Source organism: Eurosta solidaginis, chromosome 2, assembly GCF_040869045.1.
Source record: "Eurosta solidaginis isolate ZX-2024a chromosome 2, ASM4086904v1, whole genome shotgun sequence".
Taxonomy (NCBI): domain Eukaryota; kingdom Metazoa; phylum Arthropoda; class Insecta; order Diptera; family Tephritidae; genus Eurosta; species Eurosta solidaginis.
Window position 1 is genome coordinate 189,055,473 of NC_090320.1, and position 19,378 is coordinate 189,074,850.

Sequence of the window (19,378 nt, forward strand, 5' to 3'; positions counted from 1 at the left end):
ACTTCACAATAACACTTGTACTTTGCAACGAATAGCTTACTTAATAACCAAACTGATTGACAGCTCAAATGAAACTCTACTATTCAAAATAATACTGCTATAGCTCGCTAGATAGCGCTTAATCCAAATCTCAAATCAAACTGAATTACTTCTTACTCGCTTGCCCCGCTTTTATAGTTTACGCTGCATACTTCTAGGCTCTTCGATTTCCAGAACTTACTAGTTGTTTCGGCTACAAAATCGCCAGCCACAACTACGTGCACAAATTATTGCTCTCTCTTGTGACAACTCAGATAAGATATATGCATGTGTTTGTGCATTGCCGCTCCGCTGCTCGTATACGTACATATGTGTAGACGCAATTATTTATTCGTTTATGTAGATATATAATGATTGGATTATTGATGTGAATGTTTGTAGTTTACAGTCTCTCGCACATACATAGGCGTATAAGTAAATGCATCTGTGTGTGACATCTTTCGGCTGCCTTATATACGTGTATACATGATTTGATTATTGACGTAAATACTGCTTATCGTGGCCTTGGCATCGCCTTAGTGATGGTATAACTTAGTGATGGTAATATCCGTGACAATATGTTAGTAACTGTAGCTGTATGTGTCAATGACGTCAAGAACAGTAAGTACATGTACACTTATATTAGCCATCATCCCGTCGCAAATATCCTGAGCCAGATAAATAATTTCGCAACTTACAAGTCGATGTTGATTTTGTTGTAGCGATAAAAAAGGTTTTGAGGAGTGTTATTTATATTGAAGGTCTTTTGCCGGATATAGCTCCGGTAGGTTTCGGTAACAAGCACCATTTAGGTACAAGCTCGGCTATCTAGGGAACGATGTAATATGACTACATTGAACCATATAGGCCATCCCGCCCATCACACCTTGGTTCCGTAAGAACTTGGGGTCCCCAGAGTCTAGCTAAGTATTTGTATGATACTGTTACGAATTTAGTGTAATTCTGCTTATTTGCAACCTTCTACTAACGTTCGAATTACTAAACTGTTGAATAAATAACTCCACTATTCAATACTGCAAAATGGCTTTTATTAAAGTACTTCACAATAATACTTCTACTTCTCGACAGATAGTGTGCTTAAAACAAACTGATTCGTCGTGCCTCAGCTGGTGATGCTTTTATACTTTTGGGTTTCCTCGTTGACATATTTCTAGGCGCTTTTATTTCTAGCATTTGCTACTTGTTTACCAGCTATAACATAACTACAAATGCACGTTATAGCTTTTCATATGCGCGTGTATATGTGAGTGATACTTGCACCGATGATTGCCTACTTTTTGGAGTATCTCAGATATATGCATGTGTTTGTGCTCTCCCCTGCTTGTATGGACATATGTATAGACATGATGATTTATTTGTTGATGTGCATACATGTCACTGCTTAGTATTGGCTTTGAGATGATAGTACCCCTTGCGTTGCTAATATTCAATCTTCAATCTTCAAAGATGGCTCATTAAAGGAGAACGGATTTTCGAATCCAATGTTAAAAAATAACAAGTTTAAAAGGTTAGATAGTTGAATCCAAAACCTGGTCCCTAATATATATTTTTTGTCTGTCGACAGCTGTTTTCCCGAAAATTCGCTCCAGAAGGTTCGAGAAGGCCGTGTTCATCACGGATTACATTGAAAAAAGGAACTTGCTAAGAAAAATGTTGGGAAGAAGTGCCCATAACTTGTTTTTATTTTTCTATTTAAAGAAGTCGGTGTTAATGCGTTGTATCTTGAGATTTTTATACTCAGTTGAGCAGAGCTCACAGAGTATATTAACTTTGATTGGATAACAAATGGTTGTACAGGTATAAAGGAATCGAGATAGATATAGACTGTCGAAAAAAATTCGATTGAGCCATGTCCGTCCGTCCGTCCGTCCGTTAACACAATAACTTGAGTAAAGTTTGAGTTATCTTGATGAAATTTGGTATGTAGGTTCCTGGGCACTCATCTCAGATCGCTATTTAAAATGAACGATATCGGACTATAACCACGCCCACTGATATCGAATATTTCGAAAAATCGAAAAAGTGCGATAATTCATTACCAAATACGGATAAAGCGATGAAACTTGGTAGGTGAGTTGAACTTATGACGCAGAATAAAAAACTAGTAAAACTTTGGACAATGAGCGCGGCACCGCCCACTTTTAAAAGAAGGTAATTTAGAAGTTTTGCAAGCTGTAATTTGGCAGTCGTTGAAGATATCATGATGAAATTTGGCATGAATATTACACTTATTACTATACGTATGTTTAATAAAAATTAGCAAAATCGGAGAACGACCACGCCCACTTTTTAAAAAAAATTTTGTTTAAGTCAAATTTTAAAAGAAAAGTTAATATCTTTACAGTATATAAGTAAATTATGTCAACATTCAACTCCAGTAATGATAAGGTGCATCAAAATACAAAAATAAAATAAAATTTCAAAATGGGCGTGGCTCTGCCCTTTTTCGTTTAATTTGTCTAGGATACTTTTAATGCCATAAGTCGAACAAAAAATTTACCAATCCTTGTGAAATTTGGTAGAGGCTTAGATTCTAGGACGATAACTGTTTTCTGTGAAAAATGGTGAAATCGGTTAAAGCCACGCCCAGTTTTTATACACAGTCGACCGTCTGTCCTTTCGCTCGGCCGTTAACACGATAACTTGAGCAAAAATCGATATATCTTTACTAAACTCAGTTCACGTACTTATCTGAACTCACTTTGTATTGGTGTAAAAAATGGCCGAAATCCGACTATGACCACGCCCACTTTTTCGATAACGAAAATTACGAAAAATAAAAAAATGCCATATGTATATATCACAAAAACCAAAAAAGGGATGAAACATGGTAATTGGATTGGCCTATTGACGCAAAATATAACTTTAGAAAAAAATTTGTAAAATGGGTGTGACACCTACCATATTAAGTAGAACAAAATGAAAAAGTTCTGCAAGCCGAAATCAAAAGCCCTTGGAATCTTGGAAGGAATACGGTTCATGGTATTACATATATAAATAAATTAGCGATACCCGACAGATGATGTTCTGGATTACCCTGGTCCACATTTTGGTCGATATCTCGAAAACGCCTTCACATATACAACTACCACCACTCCCTTTCAAAACCCTCATTAATACCTTTAATTTGATATCCATATCGTACAAACAAATTCTAGAGTCACCCCTGGTCCACCTTTATGGTGATATCTCGAAAAGGCGTCCACTTATCGAACTAAGGCGCATTCCCTTTTAAAATACTCATTAACATCTTTCGTTTCATACCCATATTGTACAAACGCATTCTAGAGTCACCCCTGGTCCACGTTTATGGCGATATCTCGAAAAGGCGTCCACTTTTCGAACTAAGGCGCATTCCCTTTTAAAATACTCATTATCATCTTTCATTTGATACCCATATTGTACAAACACATTCTAGAGTCACCCCTGGTCCACGTTTATGGCGATATCTCGAAAGAACTAAGGCACACTTCCTTTTAAAATACTCACTAACACCTTTCATTTGATACCCATATCGTACAAACAAATTCTAGAATCACCCCTGGTCCACCTTTATGGCAATATCTCGGAAGAACTAAGGCCCACTCCCTATTAAAATACTCACTAACACCTTTCATTTGATACACATATCATACAAACAAATTCTAGAGTCACCCCTGGTCCACCTTTATGGCGATATCTCGAAAAGGCGTCCACCCATAGAACTAAGGCCCACTCCGTTTTAAAATACTAATTAACACCTTTCGTTTGATACCCATATTGTACACACGCATTCTAGAGTCACCCCTGGTCCAGGTTTATGGCGATATCTCGAAAAGGCGTCCACTTATAGAACTAAGACCCACTCCCTTTTAAAATACTTATTAACACCTTTCATTTGATACCCATATCGTACAAACAAATTCTAGAATCACCCCTGGTCCACCTTTATGGCGATATCTCGAAAAGGCGTCCACCCATAGAACTAAGGCCCACTCCGTTTTAAAATACTCATTATCACCTTTCGTTTGATACACATATTGTACAAACGCATTCTAGAGTCACCCCTGGTCCACGTTTATGGCGATATCTCGAAAAGGCGTCCACTTATAGAACTAAGGCCCACCTCCTTTTAAAATAATTATTAAAACCTTTCATTTGATACCCATATCGTACAAAAAAATTCTAGAGTCACCCCTGGCCCACCTTTATGGCGATATCGCGAAAAGGCGTCCACCTGTAGAACTAAGACCCACTCCCTTTTAAAATACTCATTAACACCTTTCATTTGATACCCATATCGTACAAACAAATTCTAGAGTCACCCCTGGCCCACCTTTATGGCGATATCTCGAAAAGGCCCACTCCCTTTTAAAATACTCATTAACACTTTTCATTTGATACCCATATCGTACAAAAACATTCTAGAGTCACCCCTGGTCCACCTTTATGGCGATATCTCGAAAAGGCGCCCACCTATAGAACTGAGGCCCACTCCCTTTTAAAATACTCATTAGCGCCTTTCATTTGATACCCATATCGTACAAACAAATTCTAAGGTCACCCCTGGTCCACCTTTATGACGATATCTCGAAAAGGCTTCCACCTATAGAACTAAGGCCCACTCATTAACACCTTTCATTTGATACCCATATTGTACAAACGCATTCTAGAGTCACCCCTGATCCACGTTTATGGCGATATCGCGGAAAGGCGTCCACCTATAGAACTAAGGCCCACTCCCTTTTAAAATACTCATTAGCGCCTTTCATTTGATACCCATATCGTACAAACAAATTCTAAGGTCACCCCTGGTCCACCTTTATGACGATATCTCGAAAAGGCTTCCACCCATAGAACTAAGGCCCACTCCCCTTTAAAATACTCATTAAAACCTTTCGTTTGATACTATATTGTACAAACGCATTCTAGAGTCACCCCTGGTCCACGTTTATGGCGATATCTCGAAAAGGGGCCACCTATAGAACTAAGGCCCACTCCCTTTTAAAATACTCATTAGCATCTTTCATTTGATACCCATATCGTACAAACAAATTCTAGAGTCAGCCCTGGTCCATCTTTATGGCGATATCTCGAAAAGGCGCCCACCTATAGAACTGAGGCCCACGCCCTTTTAAAATACTCGTTAACACCTTTCATTTGATACCCATATCGTACAAACAAATTCTAGAGTCAGCCCGGGTCCACCTTTATGGCGATATCCCTAAATGGCGTCCATCTATAGAACTATGGCCCACTACCTCTTAAAATACTCTTTAATACCTTCCATTTGATACACATGTCATACAAACACATTCCATGGTTACCCTAGGTTCATTTTCCTACATGGTGATTTTCCCTTATTTTGTCTCCACAGCTCTCAACTGAGTATGTAATGTTCGGTTACACCCGAACTTAGCCTTCTTTACTTGTTTTTTATTATTATTAAGTGTAAGAACTAAAATTAATGTACTTCGGGTAAACTATGTTTATTATAAATCAACTAGTATGTTTATTCAACGGTGACATGTTGATACATCAAATATGATGTTTATGCAACTGTTACCATCCATCATGTTTGATTGTGCATCACAGTTGACTAATATGTCTATATCTTAAGTGCGGTATCCAGATACAAAAAAACCCTGATGTATTTTTTATTTTGCCTTTTTTTGAAAATATGTATTTTCTATGCAAGAAAGCAATGCAGAAAGACAATTTGTCAAAATTTATTTAAAATGTGCATAAGTAGAAGAGAGTAAACTCAACAAAAGCAAAATAACACTTGTGCTTCCAGTCAAGAAACTCACAATTACGGGCGCTGTGTTCTTACAGGAACTTATTCTTAAAAAAATGTTAGAAATTGGTAGCAGAAAACATGAGTTTCCTTGAGTGGTGGATATCTACTACTTGACAAACAAAAATTTTCTTGAGCGTTTTTTATATGAACTTTTCACCGGGTCTACCACGTTATCCTCAAAATCAAAATCCCCAAAAAAAAAATCCCTAAATCAAAATCCACAAAATCAAAATCCTCAAAATCAAAATCCCCAAACTGATAATCCCCAACACAAAATCCCCATTTTATGTGTGAAATAAATTCAAATTAGGTTTAAAATCGCCGCGACCAAAAAAGGCTAATAATCCATACCAACTTTCTGCATAGGCGGCCTTCGGCCGCGCTTATAAAAAATAACCCTGGGCTACGCAATGCCAAGTCCGGGTGTGTGGTATAACCGTGTCTACCGACACGGTGATGTCCTTCTGCGTAGCACACGCTTCTGTTAGCTTGTTCGAATTAGAGCAACTAGCAGTCTTATATATGGATAAGTAAAAATATGTATTGCCAAAACGTGAATATATAGTTATAGATACATAAATATGAATGAAAGAGGAAAGAAATATTGCTATTTTTTACACGGTCATGATGTTTATCATAGCACTGGGATTTTGTGTTTGGGGATTTTGATTTTGGGGATTTTGAATTTGGGGATTATGTGTTCGGGTATTTTTTTTTTCTTTGGGGAATTTGTGTTTCGGTATTTTTTTTTGGGGATTTCGTGGCACTCCCCTTTTCTTCACCAACTTATTTAACAGGGATATATTTGAGATTTGGTATTACCATATGAAAATAAACTGGAAAAATCGGTTACTTGATTAATAGAGACAACCCTAATGCATATAAAAAATCTAAGGCGCGATAATCTCCGAAAATGCCGAGCTTCTCTCCCAATTTGTGTCGTGTTCCTTTTAATTTTCCCTGCAAATTGTACGTCCCTACATGTTTTATGTCGTCTCCAACCGGCATTTGCAAGGCTAATGATTTTTCACTGAGAAGCCTTTCATGGCGGAAATGCACTCGGAGTGTTTGCCAAATCACTTCCGAGGGGCGACCCCGATTAGAACTTTTTTTCTAATTGAAAAAACTTGTTTCCAACTTTATGGTGCTAATTTTCCCGGGAGTTGAACCCAGGTGTGGGAGGCAGAGCACGATACCACCACACAACGGCGGCCGCCAATGTATATACTGATGTAAATATTTTTAAATTTAAAGATCAATTAATTAACTTACCTATTAAAGGTGTATTCCGCGAAAATTTTCCAATATTATTTGCAAAATATATCAATATCATTGCTATGACTATAAGATTTAGGCCGTTGATGCAAATTCTGTTCCGATAACTTGTTTCGATGCGTAATGCTAGCAATGAGAGAATTACGACGGTTAGTGTGAGCATCCGAAAGACGATAACATATGCACAACGTCGCTCAAACGTCAAATGATAGTCCATTGTTATATATGGTTCGGCACAACAAGAATACACAGTTGCAACACGTTCTACCCCAAATTCAATTATATTATATTCCATACTTGTCATATCGATTTCATCAAAGTAAATTGTTCCATTCGGATTTGTATTATTCATAAAGTCCAATTCAAAACCATCATATGTCCAAGAACCTAAACTCAATTTACATTCGTGTTTGTCATGTGGCCAATCATTCATTAGGGTTGTACAAAACATATTTATTTCGACGTTATCACTCCAGAGAACCATACCAGTGTGTTCCAATATCACGATTCCATTATGATGCATTCGAAGAAATTTATCAGGTGCATTATTGTAAACCTACACATATAAATACATATCGTTACTATAATTCACAACTAATAAACATATTGTGACGAATATTAGTATCACTAAGCGATACTACCATCACTAAGCCGATACTAAGCAGTATGTACGTAAACATCATCATCTACACACATACATACAAGGCAACGGAGAGATACTCACAAACGCATGTCATCATCAGCCAAAGTAGTACTCACATATACACACGCATATGCCTATGCGAGAGACTATAAACTACAAATACATGTACATATATGGATGGTGACCAAGCATGAATTTCGAGAAGTTACTAGGCCTTAGAAGAAATGGGTGGACGAGACAACAGAGAGTATAACGGCAGCGAAAGCTGAGTAGTCAGTAATCAGTTTGATTTAAGCACGCTATTAGTTGTGAAGTATAAGTGTTATTGTGAAGTACTATCAAAGTAGTCTAATAAAGCCCATTTTGCAATAGAGAATATTGGAGTTATTTATTCAACAGTTTAGCGATTCGAACGTTAGAAGAAGGTTTGGAATAAGCGGAATTTCCCTAAATTCGTTACAATATTTAAAATTTTACAGAGGTAAAGAGTAATTCATATTCTCATGGATAGCTTTGCAACTCGACTAATCAAAAAGAGATACTCACTCCTTTTCTCGCTTTAAAAGCGCCGTCACATAAGCAGTTTTTCATATAGATGCGTTTAACTCAAACTTATGCATTATGAGTAGATTGCACGTATTTTTATGGAGAACGGCAGATTGGGCGACACGGCGCCATCTGATATGAAAAAGTAACCAACTCTCAAATTTTGTTTCAAGCAAAGCATAAGAAGAAGAATTTGATATTTGCTTTGGCTAAGGGTGCTGGCACACTTTTCAAGTGAAATTATTTTTCCCACTCGCTTGTAACTTTTCTAACATTTTTCGCTATTGAAAAATGCAATAGAACAAATGAATACGACACAAATATGTTAGCAAGTATTTTTTGTTGTATAGGGAAAATGTTTATAAAAGTGTTTCGCAATATTTTGTATGTGAATGAGCAAAGCGAAATAAACTTCAAGTGCTAAGTCTGAAGTTCCTTCATATTTATAAAGTCAGCATCTTAGTTGATTGTTGTGATGGTACTGGAATGTATAAGCTTGTGTTAAACGCATCTTTATGAAAAATGTGCCGCGGCCTTAAAGTAAGTTGTTGAGAACTGTTGAATCTGTTATACAGATCGGCCTGCATGGAGTTAAAGGCCAGCGCATTTCTCATATGACTATGCGCCCAGTCATAAATATATTTTTAATTAACTTTATTGGCATCGATTTTGGGTATCTTAAATTAAAAAATGTGACAGTAAAAAAAAAAAACAAAAACGCAAAAAATTACTAACAAATTTGCAAAAATGAAAAGTCTGTCTTAGCTTTTGGTGATTTGACGGGCGAATAGTTTTTTTGTTGTTATATTATTTGTTATTTAAGTGGGCTGTATATTATTTTATTTAGAGAGAGATCGCTATGCGCCTGTTACACCTTGTATGTATTCATTGGGGCGAGCACTGGGGGCTCTAAGGTATTGGCTGCGGGTTGAGCCACCTTATTTTGCTTTGAAAAACCCCCCTTTAGGATAAAAAATTCAAACTATGTCTTTAGAATATTTAACTTAAACAAAGGCACGTAGTTAAAACTTATCCAGAACAAAAATAAAAGATAAAACAATAAATAAAAAAGTGAATGAATTCAAGTTATATATTTGTGGGTTATGGATATAGCGAAAAGCCAAAAACAAATTTGGCTATGGTCAGTTGGATCAGCTGTTTTGTATGGTATGGCAAGTATGCCAGGGCCTTAAGGAACCATAAAATCAAAAATTAAGATATTTAAATAAGCTCCTATAGTGGATTTGTATTCAAGCTCCATTCCACCCTAAAGAAAACGTATTCAATATAAGAGCTGCCGATTCTTCAAATTTTTTCAGAACCCATTCACATACAGAATTTCGCGAAGCACTGTTGTAAAAATTCTCCCTATACAACAAAAATACTTGCTAACATATTTTTTGTCGTATTCGATTGTTATATTGCAGTTTTTAATTGTGAAAAATGTTAGAAAATTTACCAACCAGTGGAAAAACAATTTCACTTGCAAAGTGTGCCAACACCCTTAGCCAAAGAAAATGTCAAATTCTTCTTCTTATGGTTTGCTTGGAACAAAATTGGAGAGTTGGCTACTTTCCAATATCAGATGGCGCTAGTGTCGCTCATTCTACTATTCTCCATAAAAAATACATGCAATCTACTCATAATGCATAAGCATGTGTAAAACTCATCTATATGAAAAATGGCTTATGTGTCGGACCTATAATAATACGTGTGAAGTGACTCCAATAATTATTTCACTAAATGAGGACCATAGCAAAGAGGATAAATATAATAAGAGCCGTCACTCGTTATTTTTTAGGCATTTACTCGATGTAAACTGTGAGGTAGTCGCTACTTTTTTTTTGGGCGAGATGTTTATAAATGTCTTCTATACATTTTCATGAGGTATTTGTGTTTATTTTTCCGACTGTATTTAATTAATTATTTAATTCTCTTTCCAAAAAACACGTCTGCATAAAGTGACAACACCGCATGGATAAATGGGAGGCAATTCAATAATGTCCCTCATAAAACAAAAGTAGCGACTACCTCACAGTTTACATCGAGTAAATGCCTAAAAAATAACGAGTGACGGCTCTTATTATATTTATCCTCTTTGACCATAGTACAGGTCTACAAGTAGGATATGTAGCAGCACACACATACACAACCACGCTCACCTGATATAATGCTTGTTCTTATTGGTTTTTTTTTTGTGGATGCTATTTGGCACTGTTGTACTTCTTAGGTCCAAGAAAACTGCGTAAAATTTTTATTGTAAAATTACAAAGAAATATCCTTATTTACTTTCAAACGAGCACTTAATTACATCTCTCTTTAAAATCTATACGTTTTGGAAAATTTTAATTAACAAAATGTGATACTCTATTACCGCGGCGATTGCTAAACCACGACCAAAACCGTCGGGAGAGTATTAGTAGACGCGTTTTTTCCTCGCTTCCAATAATTCGAATAATTTTTCGCCTTTGGACTATTGATAACAGAACAAAACGCGTCTTTTCATTTCTCTTTCCACATTTTTGGACGGGTTATTGCAGTCGACCTCGGTTTCAAACTGTTTTTCGCGGAGAACTTTTGAACGGGTAGAAAAACTTAGCACCCGTGTTTGTATTCTTAATACCGGAATAACTACGCGTCCTCAGATACCCCAATTCAAGACTTTTGTATAATTTTCTGTAGGACCCATATAGGTGCACTACATTTTCATACTAAATTCGTTCAAAAAAATGTACCATCACAGCAACCCATATCTGATATTCCGATCCTTTTTTTGTTTCCCTGCGTCGCTTTCCACGACATCAACACCGGTAATTTTGACACTTCGTTCAGTGTCAAACGCATGTTCCACCAAGGTTCCACTGAGTTCCACAATAGTTTGACACTGACCGAAGTGTCAAAGGGCAGTGTGTTAGAAAGAGAAAGGAATTGTTTCCTTCTCATACATATCATACTTTGATGAGGACCGCTGTTGTAGATGCACATATGTATGTGGGTACAATTCATGTATGAGTGTATATAACAATGTAACAAGAAATGCAAGGGGCTACTGTGGCAACATGCTCACTTTTCTGCATGACGGCAACACGTTTTGGGGGCTGCGTGAAGCTGGCACCCCAAAGTGCGAATATTAAAAAAAATACAGGGTTTATTTGCCCAAGGTTAGCCCAGGATAGCCCAACCATTTTTTTCGTTAGCCCACCCTTGAAAAAAAAATTATCGTGAAAACAAAATTTTCAAGTTGAAAACTCTCCAAAATAAAAAAGTTCAAATATGATTGTTTTTTCAATGTGGTTCGTTTGTCCAAGGTTAGCCCAGGATAGTCCAACCTTTTTTTTGTTAGCCCACCCCTGGGAAAAAAAGTATCCGAAAAACAAAATTCCAAGTTGGGTGAAGCTGGCACCCCGAAATACGAATTTTTAAATAAAAACTATGTGGTTCGTGTGCCCAATGTTAGCCCAGGATAGCCAAACCTTTTTTTCGTTAGCCCACCTTAAAAAAATTATCGTGAAAACAAAATTTTCAAGATGAAAACTCTCCAAAATAAAAAAAGTTGAAAAATGATAGTTTTTTCAATGTGGTTCGTGTTATCGTGAAAATAAAGTTTTCAAGTTGAAAACTCCTAAAATCAAAAAGGTTAAAAAATGATTATTTTTTCAATGTGGTTCGTTTGCCCAAGGTTAGCCCAGAATAGCCCACCTATTTTTCGTTAGCCAATTCTTGGAAAAAAAATATCGTAAAAGCAAAATTTTCCGATGTCGGGGCTTTTTCACCTAAAATTCACTGGGCTACCTAAAATTTTAAGGAAAAGTATTTTTTAATTAATTAATACGCTTCGATATAATATTAAAACGAACAATTGCTTACTACATATGTTTATACGCGCGCTTACGTCGCTTTGGTACAATGCGATTACACTCAAAACTCATGCAGCAGTTTTTCAAATCGCTTTGAAAACACGAAGCGGATCGACTCTGCTTCGTTTTCAAATCGGTAGTTCATATCTCCAAACGGTTAGAATGACCGTTTCGGAGACAAAGCGTATTGAGAATTAGCTATTTACCACAATTTCTTCACTGGAATATCACTAAATATGTTTTAAGTTTTAAACTTTAAGCCGGAGTCATTGGTGCCGTATGTCGTATCGCTGTATCCGTATCCCTAACGTAATCAGCTGTTTATCGTTACGACGGTAAACCAAAATCCAATTGGTTGGCTACGATACGGTTACGACCTTAGCGGCACCAATAATCGATTGCATTGATGCTCATAAGGTTGGTCGAATCAGCTGTTAAAAGGTTACCGATACGGTTACCGATAAAGCACCAATGTCTCCAGCTTTAGTTAGGTTTTGGAAAACAAAAGGTGGAATACATTTTTTTGCAGATATTTCTGAATTTAAGCTGGTCAGTGAAAGGTACATTTCAAGGCGGTTGATTTAATACCGATATAGAAATGTGCCTATAAACTCTTCAAGCAAACATGTGGTGAACCAAATCGGCTTTACACCTCACGCCTATTTTGTTTGTATAAACAAGATCAGCAAATTAACGTAAAATTCAAACTTTTGGATAATTCGTACTCAACGGTGCTTTCAGAACAAAAGTAGTGTTTGCTTAAAGCGCCCACTCTTTTTACATATCCAAATTAGATCCATAACGGGATCAAAAATTGCGAGCAGTACAACAGTGCACGGACTTATTAACTGTTTAGTAGTTTTTTATTTTCTACCACCAAATGTCAAAAATCTACCAATATTATCACCACAGAAATTTCATATTATTCATTTATCGAGATTAAAAACTTCGGGCAAATTACGTACAAGTTTTTGAAAGGAAACGTTGTTTATAAATTGTATTGCAAAACAGCTGCGAAAGCCTCTTTTTTTAGTTTCAACAATTGATAATGAATATTGATTTTTACAAAAGCAAAAAGCTGAAGAGGTAGATGAGGGATGGGCCTATTTTTGGCTCCTAAATCAGTTTCAGTGCCAGCGAGTGCTAGGTGAGACGTTTGTATGTTTTGGGGTGTTAGGGGAGTAAAAAAATACATTGGAAATATCGTGCACCCCGCCTCAAACGATATTTATCGCAGGAAGTTGCGGAAACACTAAAAAACTGAAATGAAAATATTATCTCTCAACCTCGAAAACCAATTCCCAAACTGAGTTGCAATAGTACGAAAACAAAAACATACATTTTTCGGCAAGAAATACGAAAAACGTAATAACCATAGATTGAAGTCGACTCTATGTTAAGCAGCGCATTATTGACATTCATTTCGCCTTCACATATATTTAATTACATATATGCAAGCCGATTCATTTTGCAATATATACATAAAAGTATTTAAAAAAGTATTTTTAAAGTAGTAGCATTAGAGGAAGTAGTAGAAGAAAAACGTACTAATGCGCGTTTCGTATACAATCGTGGGAAAACGAAACCCTTTTCAGATTTTTTGGCAGTGTTGCCGTGAGCCTAGAAAGAAATGTATCAGTTTACAAATAAAAAAAGGTACCAATCGCGTAAACAACGACTAATTTTACCAGTTTAATTATAAACATAACTGCTTTCATTTATAAATTTCAAATTATGGAGGAATTTTCATATTTCTTCAGCTCACATGCATATGTATATCGTTAAATCCACACTGCAAAAATTGTTGGAGCATGTTCATAAGTACGAGCCGTTTTGTCCATCGCTGAAGTAGATGAATACTAACATTATCTAAGGGCGTTTAAACAGATCCCTTAGCAATCTCGGCCACTCTTCAGTTTAATAAATATTTTCATTTACGGCAAGTCATTTAATTAAAATTTATTTCTTGTAAAAGGAATCTACTAACTTCTGCCATTTTTCTTCTTTCTTATAAAAGTCCGTGCACTGAGCACATACTATGTACATATGTGAGCCTCTTTCTCTTAGTTAATAGTTACGCATTCGCCTCATCGATATTGTGACGAATATTAGCAACACTAAGGGATACTATCATCTCTAAGCCGATACTAAGCAGTGACTTGTATGCACATCAACAAATCAATCATTATGTCTACCCATATGTCTATACAAGCAGCGGAGAGGAACGCACAAACACATGCATATAAATGAGATACTCCCAAAAGTAGGCAATCATTTGTGCAAAGTAGTATGTAAATGCCGGTTTCAGCTCAAATGGTGCAAGGGAAAGTATATACACCGACACACATATATATACAGCAAAACAATTTCGTTGCCTACTTTTAGGAGCGCACGCTCTTAAGCTTAGAGCTTTTTGTTTCTGTTCTGGCCGATGTATAAGAGAAAGCTTAGAGCTTTTAGCTTTAGCAGAGCTTTGCCCTTCAGGAGAGGATCGTTAAATGGGGGGCCCTACATTTTTAAAGTGCCGCAAATTTTTAAATGTCTCCTCATATTTCTAATGAGTCCTAGACTTCACCCGAGCCGTTTAAAAGAGTCCCATAGATTTCTAATCGAGCGACTGTTCCCCAATCCCCCCATCCCCTCTTTTTTCTCGTCTACGAAAAGTAGCAGTTGGACACCTGTAGTACCGCCCAACCCCAACCCCAACCCTCATTTTTCTCGTCTACAAAAAGGAGTCGATGGGCACTTGTAGTACCGCCCCATCCCCTTTTTTTTCTTGTCTGCAAAACGGGCCTTTCGGCCACCCGATCATGGGCAGATTGTTAACTGAAGGTTATCTTAATATTGAACTCATGATTTTCCATTATTAAACATTTTATTTGCCTTTTTATTAGGGTATAAGTTTGTATGTACATACTTACACATATGTTTGTACATGGGAATATCAACAAACTACAAAATACATGCCGATGACCACATCCATCCATGGGAAACTTGTTCCAATGTAAATACTTACTTTTTTTTGTCAAATAAACCTTTTTAAAATAAATAAAAACAATTTTTATTTAAAATTAAAAAATTTGTATTTATATTTTTCTCCATACTTTGGCGTGGTTAGCAATGCGTAATATACTTGTGTGTGTGTGTATGTGTAGTTTCATAAAATTACTACTATTTTTCTAACTAATCTTTTTGACAACATTTGGAAATGGAATATATTCATACATTTTATCGTGGATGAGAATACAATAAGCAGCGGTGTTGGCAGATACGGCCTTGTGAAATTTTAGCTCAATCCGAATATCGATGGGACCGCTTTTTATAGATGCATTCTGATGTGCAGCATCTAAAACAATTATTGGAGCATGTTGAACAAATTGATCAGGCGATAAAAGTGGTTGGGGAGTTCGTCCATAGTAACTTTGCTGAAATTTCAAATACATGTCATATAATAAAGCATTCCGATTTCGATCAAATTTAATATTAAGATCATCATATGGATATATAGTGGAGTTGAGGTGAACTTTAACATCCAATAAGTCACAATGTGTAAATTTATTTTCATTTTGAAATCCTAAAATAATATAGCGAGGTCTTTCATTTTCACCAACCAATTTGACATTCCATAAGATATTAGTGCTTTCCTGTAGAGACGGGTTATGATAAACATCCCAACTTCTAAACGAATTGTTTAGTGGGTGTTTGCTATTAATTGTTCTCAACATAGTTAACTGATACGAGTCTGAAAGTTCAACATGTGGCACTTTCCATGTCATATTTAAAAGTTTTAATAAAAGCTTTTCTGATGGTGTAGTTGACGTCATAACAGCATCAAAAAAATGATGAATTGTATGCACAGATAGTTCATTTATATATGATCCGTTGATGATATTACATTCAACAGATATCGTGTTTATTTTTGTTATATCCACTGGATTGTCGGAGTAATGAACAGTACTCTTCTACTGAAACCTAGTAATGGACCAATTGAGCATTCTTTATCAAAATTTACTTCTTCCTTAAAGCTCTTAATTTCAGTTCGAAATGTATTAGGGTTAGCGCTTATATCAATATACCCTTGATTTGAAGGTTCATATATTTTAGTAATTGTCTCAACTATATCATCCATTTCATATGTTCCAACAGGTATCTCAATAACATTCGATCCAATGTAAAACAAATTGCTTTCTTTGTCCACATTTGGAATTGTATGATATGAGTCAAAACTGATTAACCCACAGACATAATCTTGTTTGAGTTCTATGGGAGGGAAATAATTTGCAATCAGTGTAGATGAATTACCACTTATTGTTAATGTAATCGACATGTTGATAGGCTATCAGTAATACTTAACTGAAATAATTGTTAAAACACTTTTCAATTTATTTGTTTATTTATTTACTTTATTAATTTAAATCATTGACATCCACCCAGGAATTGTGTTCAGAAGAGAATCCTAATCATTTAACATAAACTCTATTGTTTCGACATCTCAAAACTTTTTCAATTAAATATACATTAGCGAGTTTAGTTTTCAAAAGTTCATATTCATAAAATCCTCCCTTAATAGCATTACCTTGATAGTCTTCAAGTATATATGTTGTAGGGTTTGTGTTTTTAATTGACTTTATATTAAAAACTTCTGTGTCCAATTTGGTGTATACCCTTTTTCAAATACATGTTTATATTTACTTATTCTAACCTCATCATTAATTTTAAATTTTGGTCTATGAAAAACTTTTAAATTGTTGTATGCAGTGTCCAATAAATGTTGTTAATTCGAGGAATTTACCTCGTTTGGAGTCATTTTGATGGTCCTGTGAATAGTATTATTATAATCATTGACTAAATTTTTATAGATATCAATCCATTTATAAGTTCCCCGAAAATTTAATTCTTTCCACATCATTCCTTTTAATGTTCTATTGAATCGCCCTATTTTAGATGCTTTTTATGATGAAAATGTTGAATAATGATTTATATTTTTTGTTTGTAATAATCTCTTAAAGTTAGTATTATTAAATTCCTTTCCATCATCTGTTTGCAGGTTTTTCGGTATTCCGTTATTTGAATTTAAAATCTTAGCCATTGCATTTGTGATATTTTCTTTAGTTTTATCTTTAACTGCTTCAGCCCATGCTTTTTTAGAAAATGCATCGATTACAGTTAATATATACTGATAATGATTATTACTATTTGAATACTGAGTCATTACCACCAAGTCAGCTTGCCATAAATCATCGATTCCTTTAATAATAACACGTCTTCGTTTAAAATTTTTTCTAGCTTGTTTATGTAATTCTTCTCAATAGCTCTTTTGTTATTCATTTTGTTAATGCTTTTATAGTAGGGAACTTTATTTTTAGCACTTCAACAACTTTTTCCGTAGGATGTTGTTTCAACACAACGAAACGCATCAAATTATCCTCAATAATAGATAAATAGTTGTTTGTATTACTTAATTCCTCCCCACATTCACTTTTTATTCGCCGATCTATTAATTCCTCAAGAATCGGTACATAATTTTCAATACTATTATTCAGGATTGTATTTATTTCTCTGATTTGATGTTCTAATTTAGCTTTTTTATCTTATTTAACTCTTCGAAAAAGAATACTTTCGAAATGGCGTCATCGTCTTCTATAGGACCAGCTAGGTTAATTATTCTTTTCTTGTTTAAATTAAGGTTTTTATTTCGGTCTAGCATTGTTTTCGTTTTCGACCGACTATTACCAAATGAGGAACGCCCAAATTTATTTATACTCATATTACTTAATAATCTTTGCTTCTCGCAACTCTTCAATAATTGATATAATCTCGTTTTGATGGTTGTTATGACCAGCACTTGTTGAAGATATAAGCAACCTCAATCTGTCCACCAATTCATTAGGATTATCCCAATATTGATAAATATTTTCACGGCGATCGATTGATTTCAATAAACCTCTACCCCTTATGAATGAGTGTGGATCTTAATTGAACAATTTCCTGATAATATGTAGATATTTATACGATTTTGTCCCCTTAATTTGACTATCTGGGTTATAGCTACGCTTGTGAGCATTTGTATCTAATAAAATCTGTCGATAGGTGTGCAAATCACCCTTTTTATAATGTTGTGGTTTTCTATGAAATTTAACTCGAACAGACCTGGTGTCATTTTCCATTTATCTCTACCAATTTGTAGAACTAAATTTTTAGAACTAAATTTTAATGGTTTGAGTCCAAAACCCCATTGTCCATTTGAATCTCTATTCAGACCAAACAATGTATCAAGCACTTTAATATCTTTAGGCAATTTTGTATTGTGTAATAATAAATTCGGGGGGGGGGGGGGGGGGGTTAGTAAGCTTAACCCGTTTATAATCTTCATTTAGTTGATTTTTGCTCTGACGTTTTACAGGTTTATGTCTTTCCCGCATATCAGGATCTTCTTCGATTCTTCTCAAAATGTCATGTTCAGTTAGAGTAGTATTATCATTTAAAGTTTCAGCTTGATTTTGACTTTCTACAGCCTTCTTTAGTAATTGTTCATCATTTGGTTTACTTTTTATATTGTGTAATAGTAAATTGGGGGGTTGAGTAAGCTTGTTTATGTCTTTCCCGCATATTAGGTTCTTCTTCGATTCTTCTCAAAATATCATGTTCAGTTAGAGTAGTATTATCATTTAAAGTTTCAGCTTGATTTTGACTTTCTACAGCTTTGTTTAGTAAATGTTCATCATTTAGTTTGCTGGGAATATGCGCGAATGGTCGTTCACAATTATTCATATAATTTATTTTTTCTTTAACGCCGATAACACTAATTTTTGGGTTTTATTAAAACATTGCTCATTAATGATATCACCAGATTTTCGCTTTACAGGTTTTTTATCGATATCTGATTCAGTTTTCATTACATTGCTTTGTACAGCTCTTTTTATTAATTCGTCATCATGAGGTTTACTTGGAATATACGAATCTGGTCTTTCACAGTCATTCATAAAATTTATTTTTCGTCTAACGCTAAAAAATTATCTGGTTTTTGTTTTTTATTAAAGCATTGCTCATTAATAATATCAATAGGCTTTCGCTTCTTTTTTGTAGGTTTCTTCATCGCTTGCCTCTCAACATTTTCTTTCCGAGAACTATCTGTAGAATATTCTAAATCTGCATCGTTCGAATAAATGTTTGTTTTACTATCAAGATCATTATCATTCACATAATTTTCAACGGTTGGCAATGTATCAACTTCCATGT

The 19,378-nt window shown here is 35.3% G+C and overlaps 1 protein-coding gene across 1 annotated transcript in view; it reads right to left on the reverse strand.

Annotated features, from left to right (window-relative positions):
• LOC137242495 (neuronal acetylcholine receptor subunit alpha-10-like) overlaps window positions 1-19,378 on the reverse strand; it is a 140,710-nt gene that overhangs the window by 18,835 nt on the left and 102,497 nt on the right. Inside the window, exon 4 of the mRNA XM_067769782.1 lies at window positions 7,091-7,649. Within this exon, the coding sequence (XP_067625883.1) occupies window positions 7,091-7,649 (559 nt within the window). The remainder of the gene's footprint in view (window positions 1-7,090; window positions 7,650-19,378) is intronic.